The sequence below is a fragment of the Benincasa hispida genome, chromosome 8, assembly GCF_027475165.1.
Source record: "Benincasa hispida cultivar pf3 chromosome 8, pf3_genome.v1.1, whole genome shotgun sequence".
NCBI lineage: Eukaryota > Viridiplantae > Streptophyta > Magnoliopsida > Cucurbitales > Cucurbitaceae > Benincasa > Benincasa hispida.
Window position 1 is genome coordinate 48,862,252 of NC_143485.1, and position 27,036 is coordinate 48,889,287.

At 35.0% G+C, this 27,036-nt stretch overlaps 2 protein-coding genes across 4 annotated transcripts; both read right to left on the reverse strand.

The window, feature by feature from the left end:
* Positions 1–1,767: 1,767 nt before the first annotated feature.
* Positions 1,768–20,159, reverse strand: PANK2 (pantothenate kinase 2). Of its 3 annotated transcripts, XM_039038789.2 has the most exons (23): positions 19,681–19,955; positions 19,043–19,401; positions 17,928–18,140; positions 17,776–17,837; positions 17,286–17,402; positions 16,687–16,806; positions 16,477–16,571; positions 16,301–16,394; positions 15,934–16,065; positions 14,684–14,796; positions 14,382–14,574; positions 7,424–7,632; positions 6,999–7,043; positions 6,832–6,880; positions 5,976–6,058; positions 4,243–4,359; positions 4,045–4,108; positions 3,654–3,800; positions 3,391–3,549; positions 3,093–3,176; positions 2,554–2,748; positions 2,200–2,271; positions 1,768–2,040 (listed from the first exon to the last, which is right to left on the reverse strand). In XM_039038789.2, the coding sequence occupies exons 2-23, from the start codon at positions 19,323–19,325 to the stop codon at positions 1,951–1,953; spliced, it is 2,736 nt and encodes a 911-aa protein (XP_038894717.1). In that variant the 5' UTR covers positions 19,326–19,401; positions 19,681–19,955; the 3' UTR covers positions 1,768–1,950. The 3 variants fall into 3 exon arrangements, 2 of the variants coding, with proteins under 2 accessions (XP_038894717.1, XP_038894718.1); XR_016531367.1 differs by having other exon boundaries at positions 3,062–3,176; positions 19,043–20,159; XM_039038790.2 differs by lacking the exon at positions 3,093–3,176 and having other exon boundaries at positions 19,043–20,159.
* Positions 20,160–23,686: 3,527 nt separating this feature from the next.
* LOC120083630 (iron-sulfur cluster assembly protein 1-like) lies at positions 23,687–26,743 on the reverse strand. The gene is made up of 3 exons (XM_039039463.2): positions 26,393–26,743; positions 25,133–25,187; positions 23,687–23,980 (listed from the first exon to the last, which is right to left on the reverse strand). The coding sequence occupies exons 1-3, from the start codon at positions 26,688–26,690 to the stop codon at positions 23,821–23,823; spliced, it is 513 nt and encodes a 170-aa protein (XP_038895391.1). The 5' UTR covers positions 26,691–26,743; the 3' UTR covers positions 23,687–23,820.
* Between the last annotated feature and the right edge of the window lie 293 nt (positions 26,744–27,036).

Below are 27,036 nucleotides of genomic sequence, written 5' to 3' on the forward strand. Positions count from 1 at the left end.
AAATGTTCATTTTAGTCCCTATATTTTCAACTTTGGTTTATTTTGGTCCCTATACTTTAAAATGGTTCATTTTAGTCTTTGCAATTTTAACTTTGATTCATTTTAGTTCTTAAACTTTAAAAAAAATGACCATTTTTATTGTTTAAAAGTGAAAATAAATGGATCAAAATGACAACTTTTTAAAAATATAAAAACCATAATAATCCAAAGTTAAAAATACAATGACTAAAATGAACATTTTTAAAGTATAGGAACAAAAATGAATAAGTATAAAGACCAAAATGAACAATTTAAAAATATAAAGACCAAAATGAACCAAAACTAAAAGTATAGGAACTAAAGTAATATTCAGACTTTTGTTGAATAAAGATACATATCACCTTATTTAAGGTCGAACCTAATGCTGTACTATATCTTTGTATATATTTATTTTGTTAGTATTATGATTATCATTCATCATCAGCTCATTTATGTTTTAGTGTACCTTTACGTTATTAATCATTCGTACAATACGTCTGTATTCAAAGGTTTATCAACGTTCAAAATTCAAATTAATTTAGAATACAATTGATCAAAAGTCGAATTGTGAAACAAAAAGTGAATTCCTTTGATTTTCAAGTCATTCTAGTCAATCTAATTTTAGAGACAATTGCAAATGTAGCAATCAAGCCCAAATTATCAGTAGATATAACACAATGAAAAAAAATTACAAATATAACAAGATTTAGATAATCTACCAAGGATAAACCATAACACTGATAAGAGTCTATCAATAGAAGTTTATTAATGATAGACCGTATAATTAAGACTTTTCTATATTTACAATTTTTTAAAAAATATTGTTATATATTTAGTTATTATCACTAAAAGTCATATTCATTGTAACTTCCCTAATTTTATTAAGACAGTATTCTTTACAATTTCAATTACCAATCAGTTTAAAGTAATTAAATACCCCACAAGAACCTTTTTGTCTTTTTTTCCTTTTAAGATACAAATATTTCAGAGCTCTTATAATTAACTTGAAATTGATATTTATCTAAAATGAGTGAAAACAACCAAATCACACCACGTTGGATAAGCATGCCGTAATGAAAGAAAAAGGAAAGAGAATCAAGATAGCATTGTTTGTTCATTATTGTTATTATTATTATTTTGGTTTGTTTGTAATGATATGAAGTAATTTGTTATGTACATGGTACCAACCATTAATTAGATTAAAATAAATTACATGATGACACGAGGCTTTATTTACGTAATATTTATATTATCAATCTCAAGAATAGAAAATAAACGATTTATTGACCCTACATATTATAAAAAAATAATAATAATAATAATAAATAAATTATAATACGATACTATTCGATGTTTATTATCTTATTTGAAGTCAAAAGTTCTCATTAAATCATATATTCATAACTTGAAGGACAAAAAAGTAAATAGACTGAGTTTTATATTTAATTAATATTGAAATTTCTATATATTCATTACTGCAGCATCAATTTGAGAGAAGAATCTAACATTCTCATTCAATCATAAAAAATTAATGAAATCAAACAATCATATCAACAAAATATCAAACTATATAACCTAATGTTAACAATAAACTTATTTTAAAAAGTACGAAAGGCTAATTTTAATATTTTCTTTTTAAAAACATTTCAATTCATAATTATTTTAAAAAATGTCCATTAAGATTTCCAAAAACTTTTTTTCTAACAATATATGAGGGGAAAATCGCACCTCAAAATTAATAGTACAAACTTTATGTCAATTGAACTATGATTATATTGGCATTTCCATAATCTTAATACCTTGACATTTTTGTCGATATCGACCTTTGAACTAAAAGATATTTGAGGTCCTAACACTTGTCGCATTAAAAAGCTGAAGAATTTTCCAAAATTCTAATGAAGAAACCGAGTGAACTTGGAAACAGGAAAGACTTCAGTGTGATGGTTCGTATCTGCAGACACAGTCGTATATGTTTCCTTTGATCAACTTTTCAGCCAGCCTCTGATTTTTCACCATAGCAAGCTGCAAAAGTGAATACTTTTTTCTATGAAATTTTGAAAAGAGAAAAGATTCTTAAAAAGCATGCGTGCCAGACCAGACTTCACAATTATTCGAGTCCCTTTTTTTTTAAGTTTAAATTATAAGAATATGATGTTACAAAACTAGTGAATGCTATGTCACCTTCAAAGCATCACATTTAAACTGTGCATTGAAGTTGGTGTGAAGGGCTCTCCCCATTCCTTCTAAGATAACCTGCAACAGAACAAACTCTGATTATCATGATGTGTTTTCTCTTTTGTTTCTTCTTTTTTCACTTCACAGATTGATGGCAACCCCAAATTCTTCATGATATTTGACAGAAAGTTTCAGTTTTTCTATTGGTCTAAAACAGCCTTTTTCTATGTTACCCTCACTATCTCCTAGGTTCCGAGGCAGTTACGTGTCGTTCCCCTCAATGATGATGATTTCCTACTCACAGCCCTATTTTTGAACAGATTAATTAATCTAACTTTTGAAATTGGAAGAATATATTACCAAATCAGCATCTTTAGCTGCAGCAGCCAACTCAGAACTGACTTGCCTTAGATCTATACATGGACTACCACACCCATTTTCAACAACCATCAAGGGAACAAAAGATGATCTCTCTTTAGAACCGTCTGCAGAGTCAATCATGGCATCCACAATCAGGCCCCCTGCTTCAGCAGCTCTACGTAGTACGTCACAGTGCTGCAAGTAAAAGATCATGAGTTAGATTAACTGAATGGCAATCTGAGATATGACCAAGATATAGATTTTCCTCCCATTAAATTGAAAGGTTTCTTCTAATGCCTCTTTGGGGCATTTCTAAGTACATAATGTTCATGGCACACATTAGAAACAAGGAAACAACAAAAACCTACAAGGAAGTAGTTACAGTAAGAAAAGTAGGCAGCAAAAAAAAAAAAAAAAAAAAAAAAACCAGGAAAACGTCTATGAGAAGGGCTCAAGTATAGCCAGAGTAATTAAATCCTCATGCAAACAGGTCAAGCATGCTGAATACCAAGTTTCTGGTTCGCAAGGAAGACAGGTACCTTGGCAGCCTCAGCTACAATATCAGGAAGCTCCATTGCGGTAACATCATTTAGGGCAGGAAGAGAGTTTGCAACTAAAACAACCTGGAATAAATACTCCCGATCACTACTGAGGGCATACATTAATTGGGAATAAGTGGCCCAGAGAAAAAGTTGTTACATGAAAGGACTAGACATGTATTCTCTCGAGATGCCATTAAAGATTTCCTCAGAAAAGACAACAGAATGAATCTAAAGTAGAACTTCCTCCTCCGACCTATAGAATTAATTATTTAGCATCATAACGGAGTAAACTTACTTCCGTTCCACGTCGGAGGAGTTCCCTTGCCAGGGGAAGCATCCCTAAAACAACATCAGCACCTGAGTTGTCTACAAAGAGAAGAGCTCTTTTATGTGGAAGGGGTCTCTCATCCCCAGATCCTAGCATTCTCTCTTTGAAGACATCAAAGTCATCGACCTAAAATCACGAAAAAAACTCGATCAACTCTGATAAGAAGATTTAGCAGATAAATCACAGTTGATGTCTTTCACACACCAACTCCTGAAGTCAGGTTTAGTTACCCGCCATGGCCTCTGCATCTTATTGCGACTCATTCTGTAAATCTCAATTATTGTCCCCTTGTGATAGAGATCAACACAAGCACGAGAACCCCAATCAAAAATGTTCGCAGCAAGAACACCTTCAATTAGGGTAAGCAGTCTTGCTTCCTACAAATTAACAAACAATTTGATTTTTCCACGTGTCCTAACGTTCACGAGGTTAGGTGTTATGTTTGATAAACAACAGTTCACCAAGAAAAGAGAAAAATTGAGATGCATTGCAAACCATAACTTTCTTTTAAGAATAGACTGATAGATTGGATATATTACCGTAAACATAATATTTAAGTGTTGATTTATAATTGCTGGATTCCTAGTGGACAGAATAAGAGTGTAAAATCTTTATAAATACCTCATTCATACTATCAAGTTCCAACAGCAGGTCAGGCAATACAGCAAGTGATGCCTCATTCTCCCTGTTCAACCGAGACAGGATAGTGTGTGAGGTGGGTTGTAAAGTAGGAGATGCCCTTTTTTCTATTAGTTTCAGTGGAGGTACGGGATTAGAGGGCGGGAATAATGGAAAATAGTTGTATAGAGAAACATTTACCTCTGCTTTATGCTTCTATAGGCATCAAAAAATTGGAATTCCCTCAAGCACTCTTCCCTCAGTTCCAGAAGATTAGCCAGACCCAACTTTCCGTATGCCGTAGGTTCCTCCATCAACCTATTTAGAAGTTAGAATTTCTTTTAGCAAAGAACAGGCAAAACATATAAATAAGAGTCACTTTTCTTTCTGTTTCTCTTGAGTTCAATAATGTGGGGGTCAAAATTGGAATATCTGAACTTTGGACAGATACATATAGCCTGTAACCACTCGAGTTAGTAGAATATGAAATTTTTAGCAAAGAATAGGTAAGATTAAGGCATAAAAGAGGCGTTTTTCTTTTTGTTTCTTTTGAAGTTTGTACAGGTCATGGATTTTGGAGGGAAATTGCCCTCCTTGACTGCCCTTCCTAATGAGATTATCAATCTACTCACATACGCCCTCACCGGCCATCCATTCACTGGTGGTAAAGATCTATGCAGATGCATCTTATTAGGACCTCCTTATGGGGGGCTTATGGATTGAACGTAACTGTTCAATGATAAGAGAAACACTTTTGAAAGGTTTTTCTTTTCATGTTATACTTCTTGCTATGACTTGATGCAAATGCATATCTTTCTATAGGTCTTATTATCTATCCTCCCTTTTGACCAATTGGAGAAATCTTTTGTAACTCTTTGAGTTTGGGCTTATTGCCCTTCTTTTGTAAATTTTATACATCAATAAAATTCGTTTCTTATATAATTTTCTTTTATTTAAGAAAAATAAGAGGTGTTTCTGGGGGTCAAGATTGGTATACCTAAACTTTGGACAAATATATACAGTCATTAAATAATTAACTAATCAAGCTATGCTTGAGTTGATAGCACTTTATGATGAAAGCTTTTAAGTCAATGATAGTTATTCCCCATTAGTAACTGTCTAATAGCTTTTTTTTTTTTTTCAGTTGATTGGTTCAGATGGCTACCAGGTCAACCTTTGTAAAAATCTCAAAAATGTATTTTGTTTTAGAGATAATTATGATAAGGTTTTCGATTCTCCAAGGTTGGATTAATCATTTTGATATCACAAGTCACAGCAGTCAATGTAAACCTAAGTGAATGGCCGAATGACAATAGCAGGTAAGTGGCAATGGTGACAAGTACACCCAATAACCAAGAGTGAAATTCTACTGTGAAAAGTAGCTGAGCAATTACTCAGTAACAAGCTTCAGAGTAGAATTACAACATGGTAATTGGTATATTTACTTCTGAAAATTCCTTGAATTATTAAAGGCAGCAAGTTTGGGTTGGGGGTTATGGAGGAGGTTAGCAAACATAAGGAATCTGAAGCAGGATTGACATGAGCAGCCCATATAAGAATCCCAAGAACGAAAAAACTGGCAGATGAAGGAATTTGAAATTGGATCACCTATATGAAAGAACGATAGAACGATAGTGAAAAGAAATTCAGCTGAAAGACCCATCATAGAGGGTCTTAAGACTCAGAGCTGTGCCATTCTGCATGGTGGAATCAACTCCAATCGAACAGAAAGATGGATTGACCAACAACTAATATGTAGATGGTCATGTACAAAGAAAATTATTAGAAAAGCTTCTTTCCAATAAACTACGATGCAACTTTTGTGATTATAGAAGGCGTTAAATTTGAACTTTTATGTTTTGAACCCCCAAATAATCCATTATCAGGAAAATATAACCATGCAGCACGTACTAGTCTGAAGTTAATGGAGTTACCTCCTCAAGTGGGCAGAAAATGCCCGAGCAAATGCATCACCCCTTCTCTTGGCATCATTAGTCCCACCTTCACTTGCAACAGCCTTCATATCCCAATAACAATTTTCTCAATCAATAAAAAAAATTCAGAAACGTGTAAGCAAAACTGTTAACTAACAATCAGTATATTGCTCATGAAAAAAGTCTAAGAAAGAGGAACAAGATGTGTTTCTTAGGGGGTATTTGACTCACCGACTTCATAAGTCAGCATTAAATAACTCAACTTCAACACTGTTCACTATTGAAGTTTGCACATTTATCGAGGGAACTTCTTCTTACCCTCTCTCTCTCTATAATATTTCCTAACCCAGACTAAACAACTTTGCACCCCAAACACAGATCTCCTAACTTCAATATATTAACTTTGGACTTCAGAACTCAACTCATCGTCCCAAATAGCTCCTTAGAGTAACAGAAAATCTATGCACGACAACAACATAGATCACTAACTTCATAAGAAAAAAAAAATGCACAAATTCCTTCTTGTAGTAGAGAAATGAAGAACTTTGGTTTTAATAAGCCCAAATAGACTTCTCATTAATGAAAGCTCAAAAGCTTCTAAATGCTGGAAGAGTATAGTAAAATAACAGGGTTTTGTGTCTTTTACTTTCTCCCAATAATCATCAATCACAGTACCCTCATTTTCACAAAAAAAAAAAAAAAAAAAGTAAGTTGTTGGGTCAAATATGAAAATCATTATGAAATAACTAAGCAGGTCCTTGTTATCTTGAACAAGATAAGATAGATATTGATTTTGAGAAAAAGTGTGTTGTGAGAGAGTGAGAGAGAGCACTTAAGACTCGGTCTTTGCCCTTGCCTTATCAACAAGGTCTGGTAGATGCTCCGAAAGCACGGTGAACCAGTACCTGAACATGGAGAAATATCAGTAATTCAAGTTGGCACTCATAACAAATGTTCAAATAATGTATCATTGGTTCATATGATTCTCAAAAATATTGAAATGAGCTTTATTCAAGTACATACTCCAACTCACTGTGATCAGAGAGATCAATTGTATTAGGTTCGTATCTGCAAAACACACATGTATGAGAAACTGCAAGAATTTATAATATAATCTAGAGGAGCAAAATCTTTAACTAAATACTACATGCATTTTCTTCATTCATGAAGAATCAACAAACGAGTTTGGAAAAACTAGGTTGGTGCCAGCTTTGACATGGTTTTTATTCACGTAACTAATTCAGCAACCATTCAACTAATAAAATTCTACACATCTAATGCATGACATAATCTTAACTCGTAGAAAGAAAGTGAAAATTTATAGTGAACTAAAAGTATTGAATAATAATAACAAACACAAAGGAGAGAATGGAAAACATGCAAATAGGTTAAAATCTGATAGGAAATTATTGAGTGCAACAAAAGGAAGTTGAATATGTATAGCATACGTCTTTGGATCAGCTAACAGTGGAAACACCTCCAAAGTGGGTACCAAATGGAGTACACCAACATTTAGGGCACTTGCATCAGATCGCAGGGTTTCTCCTTTGGATAAAGGGACTTCAAAGCCTCCAAGTCCAGTTGTTGCAGGGGGAGCCATAGGGACAGGTGCAGTAATTTCTGTTCTCTTCTGCAAAAATTTCTCCATCCAAGAAATCTGCAAATCGGTACATGCCATATTTACAAACTCATGGTAAAACCATCAAATCTAGTTCCACTACAAGATGGATTTATAAATTGTTAGGAATCAAGGTAGTATGGGATGCCTTTGGCCCACATTGCTTAGAATGGGATAACCAATATGGCACTTAAGTGGCTTGGCTCTCCTACCCCAATAGCTAGCTTTTGGAGTGTAGTTCTCCAAGGTGCTTAAGTACCTAACAGTGGTATCAAAGCTGGTTGTTGACGTTTCGAAGTAGAACCAATGGAGGGTTCTGACCGGGTGTGGTCGAGTGAAGTACTGCCGGAGTAGCTGCCTCCAAGACGTCGGTTTTTAGGGGATGGAGTATTGTTAGGAACCAAGGTAGTATGAGATGCCTTTGTCCCACATTGGTTAGAATGGAATGACCAATGTGGTACTTAAGTGGCTTGGCTCTCCCACCCCAATAGCTAATTTTTGGGATGTGGTTGTCCAGGGTGCTTAAGTACCTAACACAAACATGTTAGGAACACATAAGAAAAAAAAATAGAATATATTTCACACTGCATCACAGATACTTGAATCTGGAAAAATCATACAGTCCTCCCAGGCATTTAAACACCAACCCGTTTGTTAATTAAATCCTCGATGGAATTTTGGTTTCACAAACCAACCACAAAAGCCTGGATGATTTACATAAGAATATTTTGATAATTAGAAACTGTAAAAAGCCAGAGTGTAGAATTGACTCTAATACACCATATTGGTTGGTGAACTTAAAGTCAATCTTCCTACCAATCACCAAAGGTTCTCATGGTCTCTCCACTAATCCATACGAGGGTTTCTCTCGTCATTCGTTTTTCCACGTCTTTTATTTCCCTTTTCTCAAGGAGCCTTAGTTATTTCTTCTCTTTAGAAGGTTAAAATCTCTAAGAAAGTAAAGTTCTTTGTCTGGGTTTTACACAGCAGAGTGAACACCCACGATCATATCCAGCAGTATTCTATCTTGGTATTGTATATGCAATGGTGTGTCCTTTATAGATGGTGGAAGGAGGATCTTGATCATCTTTTGTGGGATTTCCGGTTTGGTTATTCCCTTTGGAGCCCATTCTTTAGCCTGATTAGGGTTATTGTGGTGCATAATAGGAATTGTTGCTCTACCATTGAAGACATCCCAATGACCTCTCCCTTTCGAGATAAGGTAAAATCCTTGTGGCACGCCTCTTCTTTTGCTATATTGTGAAGAGAGTGGCTCGAGGAATAATAGATTTTCTAAAGGGGTGGAGAGGCCTCTGAAAGAGTTTTGAGAGGTTGTGAGAACTAATGTGCCTTTATCGGTGTTGATTAATTGAACTCTTTGTGGACTCAGCATGATCCTATTCGTTTGAATTGAAATCCTTTCCAATGGTAGTTAAGGACTCCTTTTGTGGCCTTTTTTTTGTGTATGCTCTTACACATTTTTTTATTTATCTCAATAAAATCTCGGTTTCTTACCAAGAGAACAACTAATATAAAGATTTCAAACCTTTCAACACAGAGGCCACTAATGAAACCAGCTAGATACAATTTACTTCCAAAGAGCGGAACATTTGCTACCAAGGGGGAACGGAATTTAAATCATTCTATCTATGGAGCATTTGATTGGAAAGAAATAGCATGATTTTCAATAGCAAGGCAAAAGCACGGTACGAGGAAGTGTTTGAATTACCTAAATTTCATGTTTCATTTTAGAGTTTTAAAAAGGAAGTTTAGAAACAATTAACCGTTCACAATAAATCCAAATTTGGGTGGAAAGTAAAGTTAAGGAGGGGTCTGTATTTCATTGTCCTTCGGAGTTACTTTGTCTTTTTTACTAATTGTTATAATTCTATAATTAGAGTTTTCCATTCTTGTAAATATTTTGTGATATTTTCCTTTTTTATGCTTTGTACTCTTGTGTATATTCATATCTTTAGTGAATGAATAAAGCATTCTGATTCTTTCTCAAACCTAAGAGTTATACATGGTATCAGAGCTTTCTAAATAAACTTAGGATTTTTGTGAACCTTAAGGTTTGAGAATTTAGAACCTATTTGTGATACGTTTAGGGTTTTGTGGAGGTGAGTTTACACTTTTGCTCACAGTCACCGTCTTCGGTTCGTTCGCCGTCGTTAGTCACCGCTGTCGCAGTCATCAGCCACCGCCAGGGGAAAAAAAAAGGTTGTTTTTTTCGACACCGCCCATTCCAACGAGAAGCCCAACCACCGATCTACAAAACCCCAAAGTCCGGTTTCCATCTGAACAGCGCGTGAGGTTCACGCGCCGATTGTTCCAGTTCGCCGTCCATCCACGCGCTGGCGCGTGTAGGCACGTGCGCTGCCGTTTTTTGTCCGTTTTCAGTGGGTTTCCTCAGTGTTGTTGGCTCTTCTTGGTGGTGTGTTTGTTTGAGATATATAGATATACTCATTGCTTGTGAAGACATCTTTTTGGTAAATTAAGGTTTGATTCTTTGCTGTCTGGTGTCTACTTTTTGAGGTAATGGCTGATAAGAAACCAGTAATGTATGAGATTGTTCCTATGGTGTCAAAAGTAACTGAACATAAGTTGAATGGATCCAACTACTATTCATGGAGATCAAATCCAGGTGTTGTTTGCTATTATTGTCATAAACCTGGCCATACGAAACGTGAATGCAGAAGATTGCTAAATAAGGGTTAGAGGATGCCATCACCCTCTGCACATGTCGCCTCTACTCCTGATAATCTTGACAAGTCAATTACGATTTCTGCAGGGGAGTTTGCTAAATTTCAGCAGTATCAAGAGTCATTGAGGGCATCATCTTCTACTCCCATTACGACCATCACAGAGACAGGTAACATTTCTAAATACCTTCTTTCCTCTACGTCAAAATGGGTCATTGACTCTGGCGCTATAGACCATATGTCAGGTAACCCCAGTTCATTCTCTACACTTTGTACATCTATCTCTTCACCTAATGTCACTATAGTTAATGGAACCTCCACTCTTGTTTTAGGATCAGGAACCGTCCATCTCACTGAATCAATTTCTTTGTCATCAGTTTTAAATTTACCAAATTTCTCGTTTAATTTGATTTCGGTCAGTAAACTCACTCGTGATCTTCATTGTTGTGTCTCCTTTTTTTCCTGGTTATTGCTTATTTCACGATCTTACGACGAAACAGACTATTGGTAAAGGGCGGGAAGTTGGGGGTCTTTACATCTTTGAATCACAAACACCTACGGCCATCACATGCTCTAGCGTGTCATCTCCATTTGAAGGGCATTGTCATTTGGGTCATCCGTCTATCTCTGTGTTGAAGAGTCTTCGTCCACAACTTCAACATTTATCTTCTTTCGATTGTGAGTCATGTCAGTTTGCTAAATTTCATCGTTCGAGTTCGTATCCTCGAGTCAATAAACGAACTAGTGCTCTTTTTGAATTAGTCCATTCTGATGTTTGGGATCTCTGTCTTGTTGAGTCCAAAGGAGGGTTTAGGTATTTTGTTACATTTTTCGATGACTATTCTTGTGTTACGTGGTTATATTTAATGAAAAGTCATTTTGAGTTACTTTCTCATTTTCGTAACTTCCATGCTGAAATTCAAACTCAGTTTAGTGGTATTCTTAAAATCCTACAGAGTGATAATGCTAAGGAATATTTATCTCATACACTCAAGTCTTATTTAAATGCCCATGACATTCTTCATCAATCTTCTTGTGTTGATACTCCATCTCAAATGGGGTTGCAGAACGAAAGAATCGTCATCTCCTTAAGACAGGCAGAGCTTTGATGTTTCAGATGCATGTTCCGAAATCCTTTTGGGTTGATGCTGTTTCCACAGCTTGTTTCTTAATAAATCGCATGCCCTTTTCATTCTTAAGGGTGAGATACCTTTTTGTACTTTATGCCCCAAGCAACAGAAACATTTGTTTCCCATTCAACCTAGAATATTTGGTTGTACCTGCTTTGTTCAGGATGTTCGGCCTCAGCATACTAAGCTGGATCCAAAGTCCTTAAAATGTATTTTCTTTGGTTATTCTTGTATCTAAAAGGGGTATCAGTGTTATTGTCCTAGTCTAAATAAATATTTAGTCTCTTCTGATATCACGTTTTTTGAACATACCCCATTTTTTTCATCACCGTCTTTCTCTTCGAATAAGAATCAGGGGGAGCATAAGGAATTAGAGGATGATTTCCTTGTCTACATGGTATCAGGAATACACAGTTATTACTCCTTCCGATCCTCTTCCTGATTCATCTCTACCTATGGCGACCTCTACTCTTCCTCCCATCGTTAAGGTCTATACTCGACGACAACCTCCTCCAGTTCCATGCCCTGTATCAGAGTCTTCTTCGTCATTGGATCCAGAAACGGGTGATGATCTTCCTATTGCTCTTTGTAAGGTAAACGTACTTGTGCTTATCCTATTTCCTCTTTTGTTTCATATAACCATTTGTCACCTTCCACATGTTCATTCATTGCATCCTTAGAGTCTATATCCATCCCGAAAACTGTTCATGAGGCTTTGTCTCATCTTGGTTGGTGTGCCGCAATGGTGGAGGAGATGACTGCCTTAGATGATAATTGTACTTGGGATTTAGTTTCTCTCCCTGTAGGAAAGAAGGCTATCGGTTGCAAATGGGTGTTTGCAGTTAAAGTCAATCCTAATGATTCTGTTGCTCGATTAAAAGCGCGCCTCATAGCGAAAGGCTACGCATAAACTTATGGCGTTGACTATACTGATACTTTTTCTCCTGTAGCCAAAATGGCATTTGTGAGGTTGTTTATTTCATTAGCTTCAATCAATAATTGGCCTTTACATCAGATTGATATTAAAAATGCATTTCTTCGTGGTGATCTTCAAGAAGAGGTGTATATGGAGCAACCACCAGGGTTTGTTGCTCAGGGGGAGAATGGAATGGTGTGTTGCCTTCGTAAATCCTTGTATGGATTAAAGCAGAGCCCACGAGCTTGGTTTGGTAAATTTAGTCAGGTGATTGAAAGCTTTGGAATGCGGAAGAGTAGGTCAGATCATTCAGTCTTTTTTAAGAGATCTGAGGGTGGTGTCATCTTGTTAATCGTATATGTGGATGATATTGTGATTACTGGTGATGATGCTTTAGGTATCCAGTCTCTAAAGATCTTTCTTCATAGTCAATTCCATACAAAAGATTTGGGCATGTTGAAATACTTCTTAGGAATTAAGGTAATAAGAAGCAAGAAAGGAATTCTATTATCACAGAGAAAATATGTACTTGACTTGTTGACTGAAACAGGAAAGCTAAGGGCTAAGCCATGTAGTACCCCAATGATGCCCAACCTACAGCTCACAAAAGATGGAGAATTGCTAAAAGATCCTGAAAGATATAGGAGGTTAGTGAGAAAACTTAATTACCTTACAGTGACTCGATCCGACATAGCCTATTCAGTAAGTATTGTGAGTCAATACATGTCATGCCCTACAGTTGATCATTGGGCTACATTGGAACAGATTCTTTGTTATTTGAAGGCTGCTCCCGGGCGTGGTTTATTATATAAGGATTATGGTCATACTAATATTGAATGTTTTTCAGACGCCGATTGACAGGATCTAAAGAAGACAGAAGATCAACCTCAGGGTATTGTGTTTCTGTTGGTGGTAATTTGATTTCTTGGAAGAGTAAGAAGCAAAATGTGGTGTCACTTCAAGTGCAGAATCAGAATATAGAGCAATGGCACAATCTGTGTGTGAATTGATTTGGATATATGAACTTCTTGTTGAGTTGGGATTTGAAATCACCACATCGACAAAGTTGTGGTGTGATAATCAAGCAACACTTCATATTGCTTCTAATCCAGTTTTTCATGAAAAGACTAAACATATTGAAGTGGATTGTCATTTTGTACGTGAGAAAATTCAATAAGGATTGGTAGCTACAGGACATGTGAAGACTAGAGAACAATTAGGAGATATCTTCACGAAAGCATTGGATGGAAGACGTATAGATTATCTATGTAACAAGTTGGGCATGATTAACATATATGCTCCAACTTGAGGGGGAGTGTTATAATTCTATAATTAGGGTTTTCCATTCTTATAAATATTTTGTGATATTTTCCTTTTCTATGCTTTGTACTCTTGTATATATTCATATCTTTGGTGAATGAATAAAGCCTTTTGATTCTTTCTCAAACCTAAGAGTTTTACAAAATCTATAGCAATTGTCAATTGTAATTTGATGTAGATAGCAAGCCAATTTATAGCCCAAAGGGTAAGCCATGATGCTAGAAACCAATTGTTATTGCCATAAAGAGAACAAGGCATCTGCAAAAGTAAAATGGCGCTACTTTACCATTATGAACATAGAACAAATTGTTGATTCCTTATCTCATTTTCAAATCAAAATTTGATTTTTCATCAAGCAAGTTGCAATTTTGAAGAAATAAGATTCTTAAATTCATTTCTGGAAAAAAAAATAATGAAAAGTTGTTATTAGTTAAGTTGTAGATTGAAACCCATAATCTACTGTCCAAGATCTAAACATCCTCGAGCCTCTTTTCAATTAAACATTATAGATTCAGATGATAATTCCCAAAGTGGATCAGTGATCGTAGAAAGATTAGAAAATTTTGAGCTATGAAAAATAAAGAAGACATAATAATAGACACTCAAATGAACTATACAATTACCCAAGCTTCGTGACAGAAACCACTCAGGTGATCTAACGTGATTCCAACGTAAACTCTAAAATCAAATTGAAAATTTTCTAGAGCCAACTGTGCTTACCTTCTCATTCAAATCACCAAGTGGAGGTCCATGAACTTTCCCTCCCGTGTATGGTGCACCCATAGGAAACCTTTCAACCAACTGATGGGCCATTAGATCATCAAGACCATGCTTTTCATAGCTCATGAATGCACCTAAGGCTCCTAAGAACCCCTCATGACGCAAGAACATTGCCTGTGCTTCTCCTTTCGACCTAAACAAAATATATAGTTCAATACTCTGTATTGAGAAAGTAAGAAGGAAAAAATAAAGAAATTAATGTAAAATGACGATGACAAAGAAAATTTGTTAATGCAGATTACCAGAAGTGAACTGCGAAGGAAATTGTATCCATGGTATATGCATGTCCCCTGATAAAGAATCCTCCAAAAAATATTCTCTTAAGTCCAAACCGTAGAGCATTCAAGTACGAAATCTACCAGTAAAAATTCAAAATTAGATCTCATGAACAAAAAATGCTATTTATACCGCTTATCTAACAAGTCATTCCAATTGATGATGTCAAATAGCTAATTAGAAAAAATGTAACCTCCAACAAGCATTTGAATCTATTCAGTTCTGTCACCTCTTCTAACACCTCCCAATTGAGAATGGAGAATTAGGATTGGGAAACTTAAACCAAGGGAAATAAGGAGTCCATCCAGACAGTAATAAGAGGCATACAGCTTTCGTCCATTTCTAAATTATTAGCTCACTTAACTTCAGTTTATTTATGTATAATTGCCGTAGGCACAAATGAACAGCAAAACTTGCAACTTTATACATTTGCATCAGAAGTTAATTCTTCAGATGTAATATAACCATTCCTTACATTTTAGTTAACTAGTGAAACATCTCTAGTTCTCCATCACAAACCTTAATGATGCAGACGCTTGTGTTCAATTCTAGCCTTCAAGCTACATTCTTCAAATAATTCTTGGTCTTCTTAGCCTCTATTCATGTTTCCTAATCTCCACTTCATGTCTCTAAAATGAAAAATAAACTTATTGAAGCCTACCCTCTCCATTATACTCAAAAGAAAGACCGTTCTAGTGTCCCTGAAAATTCAGAGATTAATTCAGATATTTTGAAAGAAGCTTTGTGTTTGGCTCCTCACTTCCTTCACCAAAGTTATGGCAGCCTCCTTCCCAACCTTCCAACTCTTTCTCACATTCAGTGATCACTCCTCCAAGATCAAATGTCATTTTAACCAAAAGTATCATTAGCTCTCCTACTAGTAAGGATCCTTTCTCCTCTCCAATTGTTCACGATATTGAATCTGATGGAGTATCTAATGTTAGTATGAGGAATGAAAACTCCGAAGTACATGTAGATGATATAGAGACCGGTAAATTTTCTGTAGAAGACTCTTTAAGAGTGAGGGTTTAATATTTGATGATTTGGTTGATTTTGTTCAGTTAACTTTTACGTGATGACTCAATACATTGCTAAGAATGATTGCCTTAGCAAATACTTATATATTAAGATAATTCATCTGTACCGAGTTGGACTCCCAGTAAATTTTGATTAGATCCTGAGGAATCTGAAGTACTTTTTCCATTGCAGCACTGACCTGTCCAATGTTATACGAGATCATTCGCAAGAGAGACAATGAGATATCTTCTGGTCTGTAGTCTTCAAGCTCCTTGTTTACTGAAATGGTCTTACCAAAACTAGATGCAATTGTTGACGCAGAGAGACCAATCTGGATCAGTAAAAGAGAATAATAAAGAAGAGATTTTTAGAAATTGATAACATGAAGAACAATCATTCAACGATTATTCACATATTATGGCAGAGAATGCAGGAAAAAAAATAATAATATCAAACAAACAAAAGAACAACATTCTGCACATTTTAACGAGAACATGTTGGAGCAATGACACAAACTTGAAAAGAAACACAGAAACACAGAGAAATTGAATTCACATTTAACACACCTTAGAGTAATCCATGCCACCATATATGTCCCCAACAAGCATGTCAATTGTGCTATTATCTCCCTTTTGACTAAGCTCTAACAACTCATCAAAACTGGAGCAGGGTAAATAAATGTCAAAAATCTTCCCAAATTTTGTAGAGAGATGGCATGCACAATATACAACAGCATAGTTACCTATTACATTTCGTCAACAGTCTTCCTAAGCCCCAGTAAGTGCCCCCTCCAACATTTGTCCCACTAACTCTCTGAAATTTCCCATCACCATCAACCTTAAAAATGTGCAAAGCATATATTATAGTTTAGCATACTTTAGTCATCCTTAAGATTAAGAGCAAGAAAATTGAATAAGGTAAAGTGAAACTAGAGATTAAAAGAAAGCATTACCTTGATCATGCTGACACCAGATCCAATGTTAACAAGCAGATAAGGAAACATTTCGTTATGGTCAAGTTGCACGAACTCTTTTTTACCCTCCATATGAGTGAAAGCTTCATGACGTATTGCCTACTAAAACATTGTTATCAGCTAGAAGTATCTAGGCATTCAAGTGTGACTGCTATTTCAGAAGTGAACTACATATTTAAGATTTTAAAATAATCAATAAACAAGCTCAAGGATCAAGCCCTCGAGCCCTCGAGCCTTCTGAATAATTAACATGCCATCATCGTAGAAGTTGCAAAAGAAATATACATGATAATAATACAACATGTAGCTTGGTCCATTTTTAAAGTTCTGACTCTTTAAATAAATAGGCATGATGTAAAAAAAGCAAAAACGTGAAATTCAAAACTTTCAGGTAATCGAAAACACGGGTAGTAAGCAAAAGAACTGATAAACATACTAACTGTGAGATTTGAAAATGAAAGCATAATTAACCTTTTTTTTTACTTTAGTGAAAAATAAATAAATCTACAAAAACACAGACTTTTTTTTTTTTTTTTTTAATTTATACCAGCAAAAAGAACAAAGTATTTGAAATCCACCTTTAGCAGAAAATTTGCTCCAGCCACAAGACAATCCATTTCATCTTCTTTATCAATACTAACTCCAAGTCTTTCTTTAAAAAGATCTGCAAACTTGTATGCCCCTCCACCTGTAGCCTTCTTGCAGCAATTGTTACAGGGTAAGAAGCATAATTCAGCCCATGCACAAAAAAAGGAAGCAAAAGAGTAGACCCACTGGGGCCGGGGTGAATCAACCCAATGGGAAAAAAGTTCTCCATTTGACAGTTAAAGCTAGCTGATACATGCAAAGGAGGTCCTAAGAAAGAACGTAAATAGCTGAAAGTAAATGATATTACTGTAGAATAATAGTTCTACGTCAACTCCTTCACAGAAAATTAGAACACGAATATGAAATATAAATCAAGTCCTGTATCATAATACTTTTCATTCTGCAGCTACTAATATCTTTTGGGATCGTTTCTCACAGATACACAGATCTGATATGTGCTATCATACCGAAAGAATATACCTTAATGATGGCATTTTCATTTGCTGGGCCATCTGAATGCCAATGAGGTAAATCTTTGCAAGCTGAAAATGTTTAGGCATGGCAAGAGAAAAAGAAACTCAGATCATCTAAAAACTATGAATTAACTAAAAGTGTAATGACAACATACATACCACCACGATGTAGCTGCTTGGAGTGGATGAAGTCTAAACACTCGTTAATCTTGCTTGTCTCGAACTTCACAAAATGAAGCCTCCCACCAAGAACTGGATAACTTCTTCTATTACCATTTGATAACCCCAGCCTCTGCTTCATGCTTTTCTTTCTCTTATCATCAACCGATTGATCTTCATGTCTTGAAAAGTACACCAATTTGATGAGAGATCCTGCAGATTATGAATCGATGTTATCATCAACCCCCTAAAGAAACCAAAACTGTTGAAAAACTATGTCCAATATTAACAATAAATTTCTATCTTTCAACACCTTATCTTATTCACTTACAATTGATAAGTACAAGAATGGACTCAATGATGATTAGTCAAGAAAAAAGTTACGCCAAAAGTAATATATGTCAAGAGTTGAGAATTAACTAACAGTGGAGGGAAATGAGCGGTGAACAAAAAGGAATGACCTTTTTCGTTTAAAAGCAAAACGAGTATTTTCCCCATGATTTGATCGTGAGTTGGCTCTTACTATATTATAACTTTCAATCCTAATACTAGTTGGAATCAGATTTTCTATATATCATACTATTTTATACCAGTTGAAATTAACTAACAGATTTGCTCAGTAATTATTTTCAATAAAGAAATGTGAATGGGTTTGTTCATCCCTCAATATTTTAATTCTTTACCAGTCATTAGTTAAGTATATCTCTACATATACAGAATGTTCGGATTTGGATTCTAACATGGAGAATAATACCAAAGAAAGTGTTTGCTTGTGGAAACAATAAAATATCTTTCACAAGGACTACGTAAAAGACTTTCAATCACTTACAAAAAGGAAAAAGGAGAAGAATATACGATATGCTTTACCCAAAAAACCAAAGAAATATGTCCATCTAAAATCATCTTGATCATAATTCATAGTGACACATTATTACGTGTCTCATTAAAATATGAGCACGCAAAGCTAATTTTATTTTCAAATTCACCTTTTTTTCACACCCTTCAGAAAAATCCCTCACAATAAACTCATCATAAGAATCAACCAAAAGTTAAGAACCAAAAAGAGGGAAAGAATAAACAAATAGACAGAATGAACCAATAGACATGGAATATACCGCCGATGTCGAGAGCCAGGTGAGATATATCATCAGATTGGTTAGGCAACAGAATTGTGGGGTCTCTCTCCTCAAAATTTCCCTGAATTTCTGCTTTACTGAGGTCTAGTTGTGGACGAGAACCTGACCTGTGAATGGAATTGCCGGTAACCGGAGCCATGTCCCTTTCACCACCACTCAAGCCACCCTCTTTGTCAACATGCTGGCTTTTATCCTCAGCTTGCTGATTCGATCCCTTTAAACCACGAATTTCAAGATGTAGGTTATCCCCAGGACCAGCCATTAATACCAAACCTTCACCACCCAGCTGCCTAACCCACAACTCCTCGACTTTACTTGACCAACCACTCGTCGTACACCTACAAACCCAACTATAATTTATAGATACTTGTCATTTAGAAGAAGAAACGCCATCCAACTATGACGATTCCATTATCTTCGTTTTAAAACATAAATTCAAATCCTGGAAAGAGGAATTCTTGCTTCTAAGGCCCACCTTTGAAGAGTAACTTGCCTTTTACTCTCTGACGCATACAAAAACAAACTCTATAACAACTCTTGAATTTATTTGACTTGAAAAATGAGACCGGTAAACAATCAGAAGTAAACAGAAGTAGTATGAATTCGAATTTGCCAACCAAGTAATGAATTCCGAAGAAGTAGAATTCGGATTCTGATCAACCGACGGCCGACCGGTGATTTGCAGTGAATGGTTGAAGAAATTAAATCAATCGCCTGTCACAGGTGAAATAGAAATGGAAATATTGGTGAAGGTAAATGGTTGGCTCGACGATCAGCAGTGAACAGTACCGGAGATCCGACGACCGTCGAGCAGCTTGATTAGTTCCACACAAATCGCGCCACGAGAAGTCGTGGTACCTTCAAACTCATGGTCACCGTTTTGGCTCGCACCTAGAGGCACGTAATAGATGCACAGACTTTCTTTTTTTTTTTTTTTTCCTTTTTTCTCTCAAATAATTTTTTTTTTTAAAATCTGTTTTAATTTTTAAAAATAAAATTAAGGATAATTATTTTAAATTACAACCTTACCTAAAATATTTTTAAATATAAAAAAATATTGTCATTTTGTTATATTTATAAATAAATTTGGTTCATTTTGTATGTTTGAAAATTTAAAAATAGCTCTAAAGTTAATTATCTATACAATTTTGTTAGTTCAAATTTAATGTAAGAATTTAAATATATGCTTTTGACGAATAAGAAAATATCAAAATGAGCATAACCCAACTATATAAAAGTGCAATAGTGACTACGAGATATATGGTTCAAATTCTTCTACCTCGAATTGTACTAAAAAATGATTTTTTTTTTTTAATAATACGTGAGATAAAGAATCAAACTCCAAACTTTAAAATCAATAATACAAGTTTATGTTATATTCAAACTGGGGTTTAAATATTTGAATCCATCGTATTTGTATATTTGTCACTTTTCATAAAATGATTAGAAAATGATTATTTTATGTTATATAATACTACGAACTTAAGTTACATGATAGAAGCTGAATTAAGAGTCTAAAGAATAGTGTCTTTTTTTGGGGGGAAGAAATTTAATAGTTTTTTCTTTTCTTATTGTAATGTAACCGTTATACATTTTTTTTTTCTTTTAAGAAATATTGTTATCTTTAATTTGAATCCTCGAGTATTTTTGTTTGAATTTTTTGTGTTTTTTTCCTACAGAAGTAAAGACAGGAAATATGAAAAAGGCATTAAATAACCATAAATATAGTTGGTTTGACTTTTGATCTAAATAAGTAATAAGAGTTGCGGAATTTTCTTTACTGAAAATTTTGTTCGAGTTGACCAACTCTATACTAGCAGTTTAAAAAGCATTTTTCAAATAAATTCGTGCCATATCAATTTAGATCATAAATTTTTAATTTAAGCAATTTTAACCCTTTACAAATGAAACTTTAATTTTAGACTTAAACTTACAATTTTAACATTAAATTTTAAAAGCCCATGTAGTATTGACGATGCAATGAGTATTTAATAAATTATAGTCGATACAAAATTTATACTATATTTAGAAAAAAACATTAGAGCCAATTTTTAGTTCAAATTTGCAGATACTTATTGTAATAACGAGTTCGTTAAGAATCTATCATTATTATTTTTCATTAAATTAATAGGTAATTTACTAAAATTGAACTGAGAATTAAATTGCAACGCTTTTGTAAACTTAAGAGATATTAATGAAATTGAAAGATGTCAGCTCAAATTGATATAATATAACAAGTTTAAGGTCAAAGTAGTTGTTTTCACTTGCATCAAATGGGTAGATGTCCAATTTTTTCATAAAGATAGGGCCCCGCTCCGAGGGATTCCCTGATTAGGCGGGGAATGGGGAAAAGAGTCGGAGAAAAAAAATTCTCCATCCGGGGACGGGGAACTCCGCCCCCGCCCCGTTCCTCGTTCTTCGTCCCCATCCCAATTAGCTTTTACATATTTATTTAGTATAGTTATCTAGTGTTATGTTATTATTATTATTATATAAATATTACATTTAAATTTCAAATTTGATTATTTATTATGAAATATAATGAATATGTTTAAATTGAATATTTAAATTTAGATTATATATATGAATAATTTGATTTTTATTTATTTATTTATACTAAAAAATTAATGAGTTTTTTTGGGCCAAAATTCAAGCCATTTATCTTTAAATTCAAATGGTCATATAAAACTAACCATAATAACCAATTTAGTGATAAAATTGATAATTTAATAACAATTTCCTCATATTAGTGATTTAAATTAAGTGATTTTTTACCAAAAGAAAAAAGTAACAAGAAAAAATTCCTCGCAGGGAATCTCCGTCCCGATCCCCGTAGAAAATTTCTTGGGAACCGAAAATGAAATGGGGAGTGGGAATGGGGAATCTCTGGCCTTGCTCCGCCTTGTGGACATCTCTAGATAGAACATGTTTTAACTAAGAAAATTTCACTACAATAATACGTATTAACCCATTCATAATTTGACATCAATAATGTATACATTTATTGTTAATGCATTTTGTAAAGTCTGCATTGTTATCCCATGAGAAGAATTGTAAACTCTACATTTCTCTGTATCAACTTTACACATACCAAAAAGGAAAGGAGATGGAAGGATAAAAACAACCCCATTATTGCTTACCAAACCAACCATCCCCAACCGAGATAGACCTCGATTGAGGCTAAATAAAGAAACAATGTGCCTTAAGTATAATAATGACTTCAAGCTTCTTATTTGTAATGGTGTAGTTATCACTCCATCGTTCCTTTCACAAAAGGAGAAGAATATATATTATTATAGAAAATAAATACTAAATTATCTTTCGTTAACAATCCAAGACGACTATCTTTGAAACATCTTCTAGATTTTCGGGTGAAATTTGTAACATAAATCAAAGTGATGATAACTTATGCCAATCTACATTTTTGTTTTGAACTATTGGGTAGCTTACATGGTACCTAGTTCAACTTCAAATTAGGTTGATTTCACTAGAAAATTTCCCCTCAATATAAATTTTGATACCCCTATCTTCAAGTTCAATACATAGATTAGTAAATAAATAAATGACATAGATTTGTTTGAGTCTACTGCATTCAACACCATGTTTATCAATTCATAATCACATTTATGTAATCGTAAAGTAAATACATTGATAGAGCAATTATAGCATGCCTCAATCGCAAACGTAATTAATTTACTTTTACAAACATAATTTGACTACGATTGAAATTGTTTACTTCATATGGTCTAGCTCACCGTTACCGTTATCATTCATAATTCTCCTACTATACCAACATTATTTGAAACAATAATGGCTATAGTATTTTCTATTGAACCTCGCATCATTTTCAAATGCAATTAGACGATCACTCTCAACTATTCAAATTAAATTGCATTTGTTTATTATAGATTTGACGGTGAGTTCCACAATTTATTAAAATAACAAATAAACAACAAATGTAATCAAATGGATACTTCCCGCATCCCCATCCTGCCATCTTGCTCCAAAGTCCAAACTAAGGTCATGAGGTGTATTGTTACTTATTTTTTAACATCAAAGGATCCATAAGTCAGAAAATGGTAAGAGACGGAGAATGCACTTCAATATCATCAACCCATTTTATTTTCAAAATGTAAATATGAACATATATTATCAAAGCATACATTGATGCTCTGTTATCAATGCAAGTTCAAAAACTAGATCAAGTGGGTAAATGACTAAACACTTGGCAGTCAGCTCACAACTACTAATTGCCAATGAGTCATGATCATGTTCAGTCCCTACAAGCACGTAACACCTAACCTGTTAATACGGATAGGTATTTGAAATGACTTCTTGAGTGCTTAAGATGAAGTTCGTAAAAACAGATATAATACTTGCCAAATCAAAGGACACATTAATTCAGTCCCCTTCTACAGATTTTTCTGTTTTAAAAAACTATAACAGTCAGCTTTATGAAGATGAAAATGAAAACAGTCAGCTGAATGGCTACGTACATACAGCCATTGAAATAGGACAGGCAGTATCATTCTACTTTCCAAACGTGGGCTTGCAGAACCAAAAATCCAACGGTCTGAAACTTCCTTCCAGATCCCAGGGAAAAGGGAAAACAAAAAAACACAATTTGAAGTAAAACATGGTGATAGTTATAAATTATGATTGACATCCCATATTAAGAACTGGACAGAGAGAACTCAAACCTTGGAGGGTAGATTTTAACTATAACAGTTTTTACATCATTTACAATCATTAGATGACTAAGCATTTGAAGCCTTATCCACAGGAAGAGATTCAGCACCATTAGCCAATTTTGCACGCTTAGCTTCATAATCTTTAACAGCAGCCTTGATAGCATCCTCAGCAAGCATGCTGCAGTGCAACTTAACAGGCGGTAGGGAGAGATGTTTTGCGATTTCCCTGCAGAGTTGAGTATATACCCACGTCATTTCACAAGTCAAAACCTCAAAAAGACAACAACGAACAATCATCAAAGTTGGATATTCATGAATTCAACCATAACTGAAAGGAAGATAGTAAGTTGATAGAAAAAGGGAAGAAAACCAAGTTGATATTAATAATTTAGTTTCGTGAACAGTGTTTTTCAAAGGGTCTCGGAAGCATCTAAAACTGCAAAGCTTGTTTTAGTTCTGTCATCCTTAACCTGCTGACTCGTGAAAAGAAATGAGATGCTGCAATATCGAAGTAAAAAAATATTGGAACCTTCGCTGAAAGTAAATACATGCATCATTCAGTGCATAAAGAAAGAAATGTTGTTAGATGTTAGTTGTTCGACCAACAGAAACAAATTCAAATTCAGATGGAATGTGCGCTATAGATAGACATCAAATTTTATGATCGTCAGCAGTGGACATTCACAAAAAACCCAACACATGTCACCTTTAAACCTTTTGGTCATATCCTATTAATTAAAGATGAGGTAACAAATAATGAAATGACTTTTGAGAGTGCTTTTCAGGTACTTATAAAAGAAAAAGATATAAAAACAAAAATTAAGAGGCCCACCAAAAGCTCTTTAAAAAGCTTACTGAGTATGTTCTCAATTTTCATAAACATTTTGCAGATGTAGCCAAACATCCGAATGGTTTTCATAATAGTAGACCATAGCGAAACAATCTTCATACCAACTAAAAAAAAATTGTGCTGTCCTCCATTTTCTATACAACACCATCTCCACCCCTAAAAAACCCAATGGACCAAAAACTGACAGAATTCAAAACCTAACCAAGTCCAAGTAAAGAACAATTAACGTGGTGTGATAAAAAACGAGAGAGAAACACCACAGGCTACTTTTCCAATTCCAGAGAAGGTACAAATAAAAATTAGCAAACAAATTGCCCATGACACCAAATCTTCAAAGTGATGGTACAAATTTTGTCACTAAAAATTTATTATTCCAGAATGAAAAATGGCAAAAGGAGAAGGAAGGATACAAAACAAGAGAAATAACAAACAGACAATATAACTAATAGATAAGAATCAAATGAACAAAATAAGGAAAACATGTTGAACAATAATGAGATGAAAAGGTTCAAGATGTATGAAACTTACGAATTCTTTATGGTTAAGGCTTCTTCCATTTGCTTCCCTTTCACCATTTCTGTAGCTGCAAGTTCAAAACCCACATATAAATAAAGGTCTATCAACACATATGACCTTATCAAGACCAGGACGATTCACATCCGGTCCAAAATGAAAAAGACTAGTATTTTAGAAAGCTGTCCCTGGCACACAAAGGGAGGAGCCCACCTTCGGGCCTTTTCATTGTTTTAAAAAACAGCAATCAGGCTTACTTTTTTCTTCATTAAATTTTAATATATATATATATTGCTAAAAAGGGTGTTTTTTCATATTCCCACCTCAACTATCCTTTCTCTCCCTTATGTATCTTTTTATATCTCGTGCACCACCTGAAGAAAACAAACAAACAAACATACAAGCCTCTTGTGCCTTACGCTTACTGAATAAGACATAATACCTCAAACTCATTGAGGAGGACAGACAAACCATACTGAACTCGGTAAAAGTACCAAAAGCTGGTAAAGAAACTACTACACAGTCAGGATGTGGAGAGAGACCAGCCCACTCTATCCCATATGTCGAAAACTCAAAAACTTAATTTACTCCCAAGTGAAAGCAAGAAACAAAGAGATCAAGATTTTCATTTTGCATATTCTGAACAGTAAAGAGAGAAAGAGACTGGCACTCCCGCCGGCCTTACGAAAACCACATTAGATGATCATGACAGGACTCCCAACGCCCATGAAGATTGACAAACAATGGAACTCACTATCGTGATGTTTCTCGGGAAAACTTCAATAATATCTTTGTCCCGTTCAACAGACTCAGAAGCTACAGAAATTCTGAATCCAGTCGTGGGGATACTTTCTAAATAGAGTAACTCGAATAACACACTAATCAATTTGTCCCAACGGTTCCAATGGAACCAAGATATCAAATTCGCAACAATGCCTTAAAAGAAAGGTGTGAGGTGTGTGAGGTGTAAAAGCCCACCTCTTCATCCTAGGAATCCAAGAAGACCTCAAAATTATCGGCTGTCAACACATAGTACGGTGATAAAACTTGACCTAAAAACTAATTAAAACAAATCCAGCACGACAATGCCGATTCAAAAAAATTCAAGAAATGCATTCAAATCACGTAATCCTGCATCAATAAAAATACAACGCGTTGCTAATTCTATCCCCTCATTCCAGAAATCACAATGAAACAAAACAAGAATTAAACAACCAAAATAGCGCTCAACATCTCTCAGGAACAAAAATCGAGAAAAAGAAAAGAAAAACGTACCCAACGACGAGGAAGCAATCGCAGAACCGCAACCGAAAGTCTTGAAGCAAGCATCTACAACCTTACCAGTCTTCTCGTCAACCTTGATCTGAAGCTTCATAACATCGCCACAGGCAGGCGCACCGACGAGGCCGGTGCCGACCGTCGGATCGTTCTTATCAAAGGATCCAACATTGCGAGGGTTGTTGTAGTGATCAATAACCCTCTCGTGGTAGAAACGCGGGACGATTTGAACCGCCGGAGACGGCAAATCCCTAGACGCAATCCCTAGAAGCCTCTTTGAACTGAACCTCAACATATTCACCGCTTTCTTTTCTCTCCTGGAGTTCGGGAGACACGTTCTATATTGTTTCTTCTTATCTGGCTTATTTATACTCCTTGCGAGGATGGCGGTGATCAGTTATCCCGTAAACACGTGGACGGTCGAGATTAATATGAATTTTATGCTTCTTTGGTGATATCTTCGAATCTTTACTCACGATTTAACTGGATGAGGTTTAAAACATCTTTTCTACCGGAATATCGTGGGCTTCATTAGTGTGGGCCTAGTTGCGAAATCTTTTACAAATGGGCCTATATGGGCCCAGTTCTAATATCTTTCATCGACGGGCCATAATGGGCCTAGTTGGGCCATCAACCCAAGG

Excerpts from the sequence above, each read along its gene's own strand:
- LOC120083630 (XM_039039463.2), bottom strand. The coding sequence starts at position 26,690 with ATGTTGAGGTTCAGTTCAAAGAGGCTTCTAGGGATTGCGTCTAGGGAT. Across the intron at positions 25,188-26,392 it reads GATTGCTTCCTCGTCGTTGG|CTACAGAAATGGTGAAAGGG; the intron begins GTACGTTTTTCT and ends TTGAACTTGCAG. Across the intron at positions 23,981-25,132 it reads GCCTTAACCATAAAGAATTC|GGAAATCGCAAAACATCTCT; the intron begins GTAAGTTTCATA and ends TCAACTCTGCAG.
- PANK2 (XM_039038789.2), bottom strand. The coding sequence starts at position 19,325 with ATGGCTGGTCCTGGGGATAACCTACATCTTGAAATTCGTGGTTTAAAG. Across the intron at positions 16,395-16,476 it reads CTGTTGACGAAATGTAATAG|TTTTGATGAGTTGTTAGAGC; the intron begins GTAACTATGCTG and ends ACCCTGCTCCAG. Across the intron at positions 6,059-6,831 it reads TACCAGACCTTGTTGATAAG|GCTGTTGCAAGTGAAGGTGG; the intron begins GCAAGGGCAAAG and ends TGGGATATGAAG.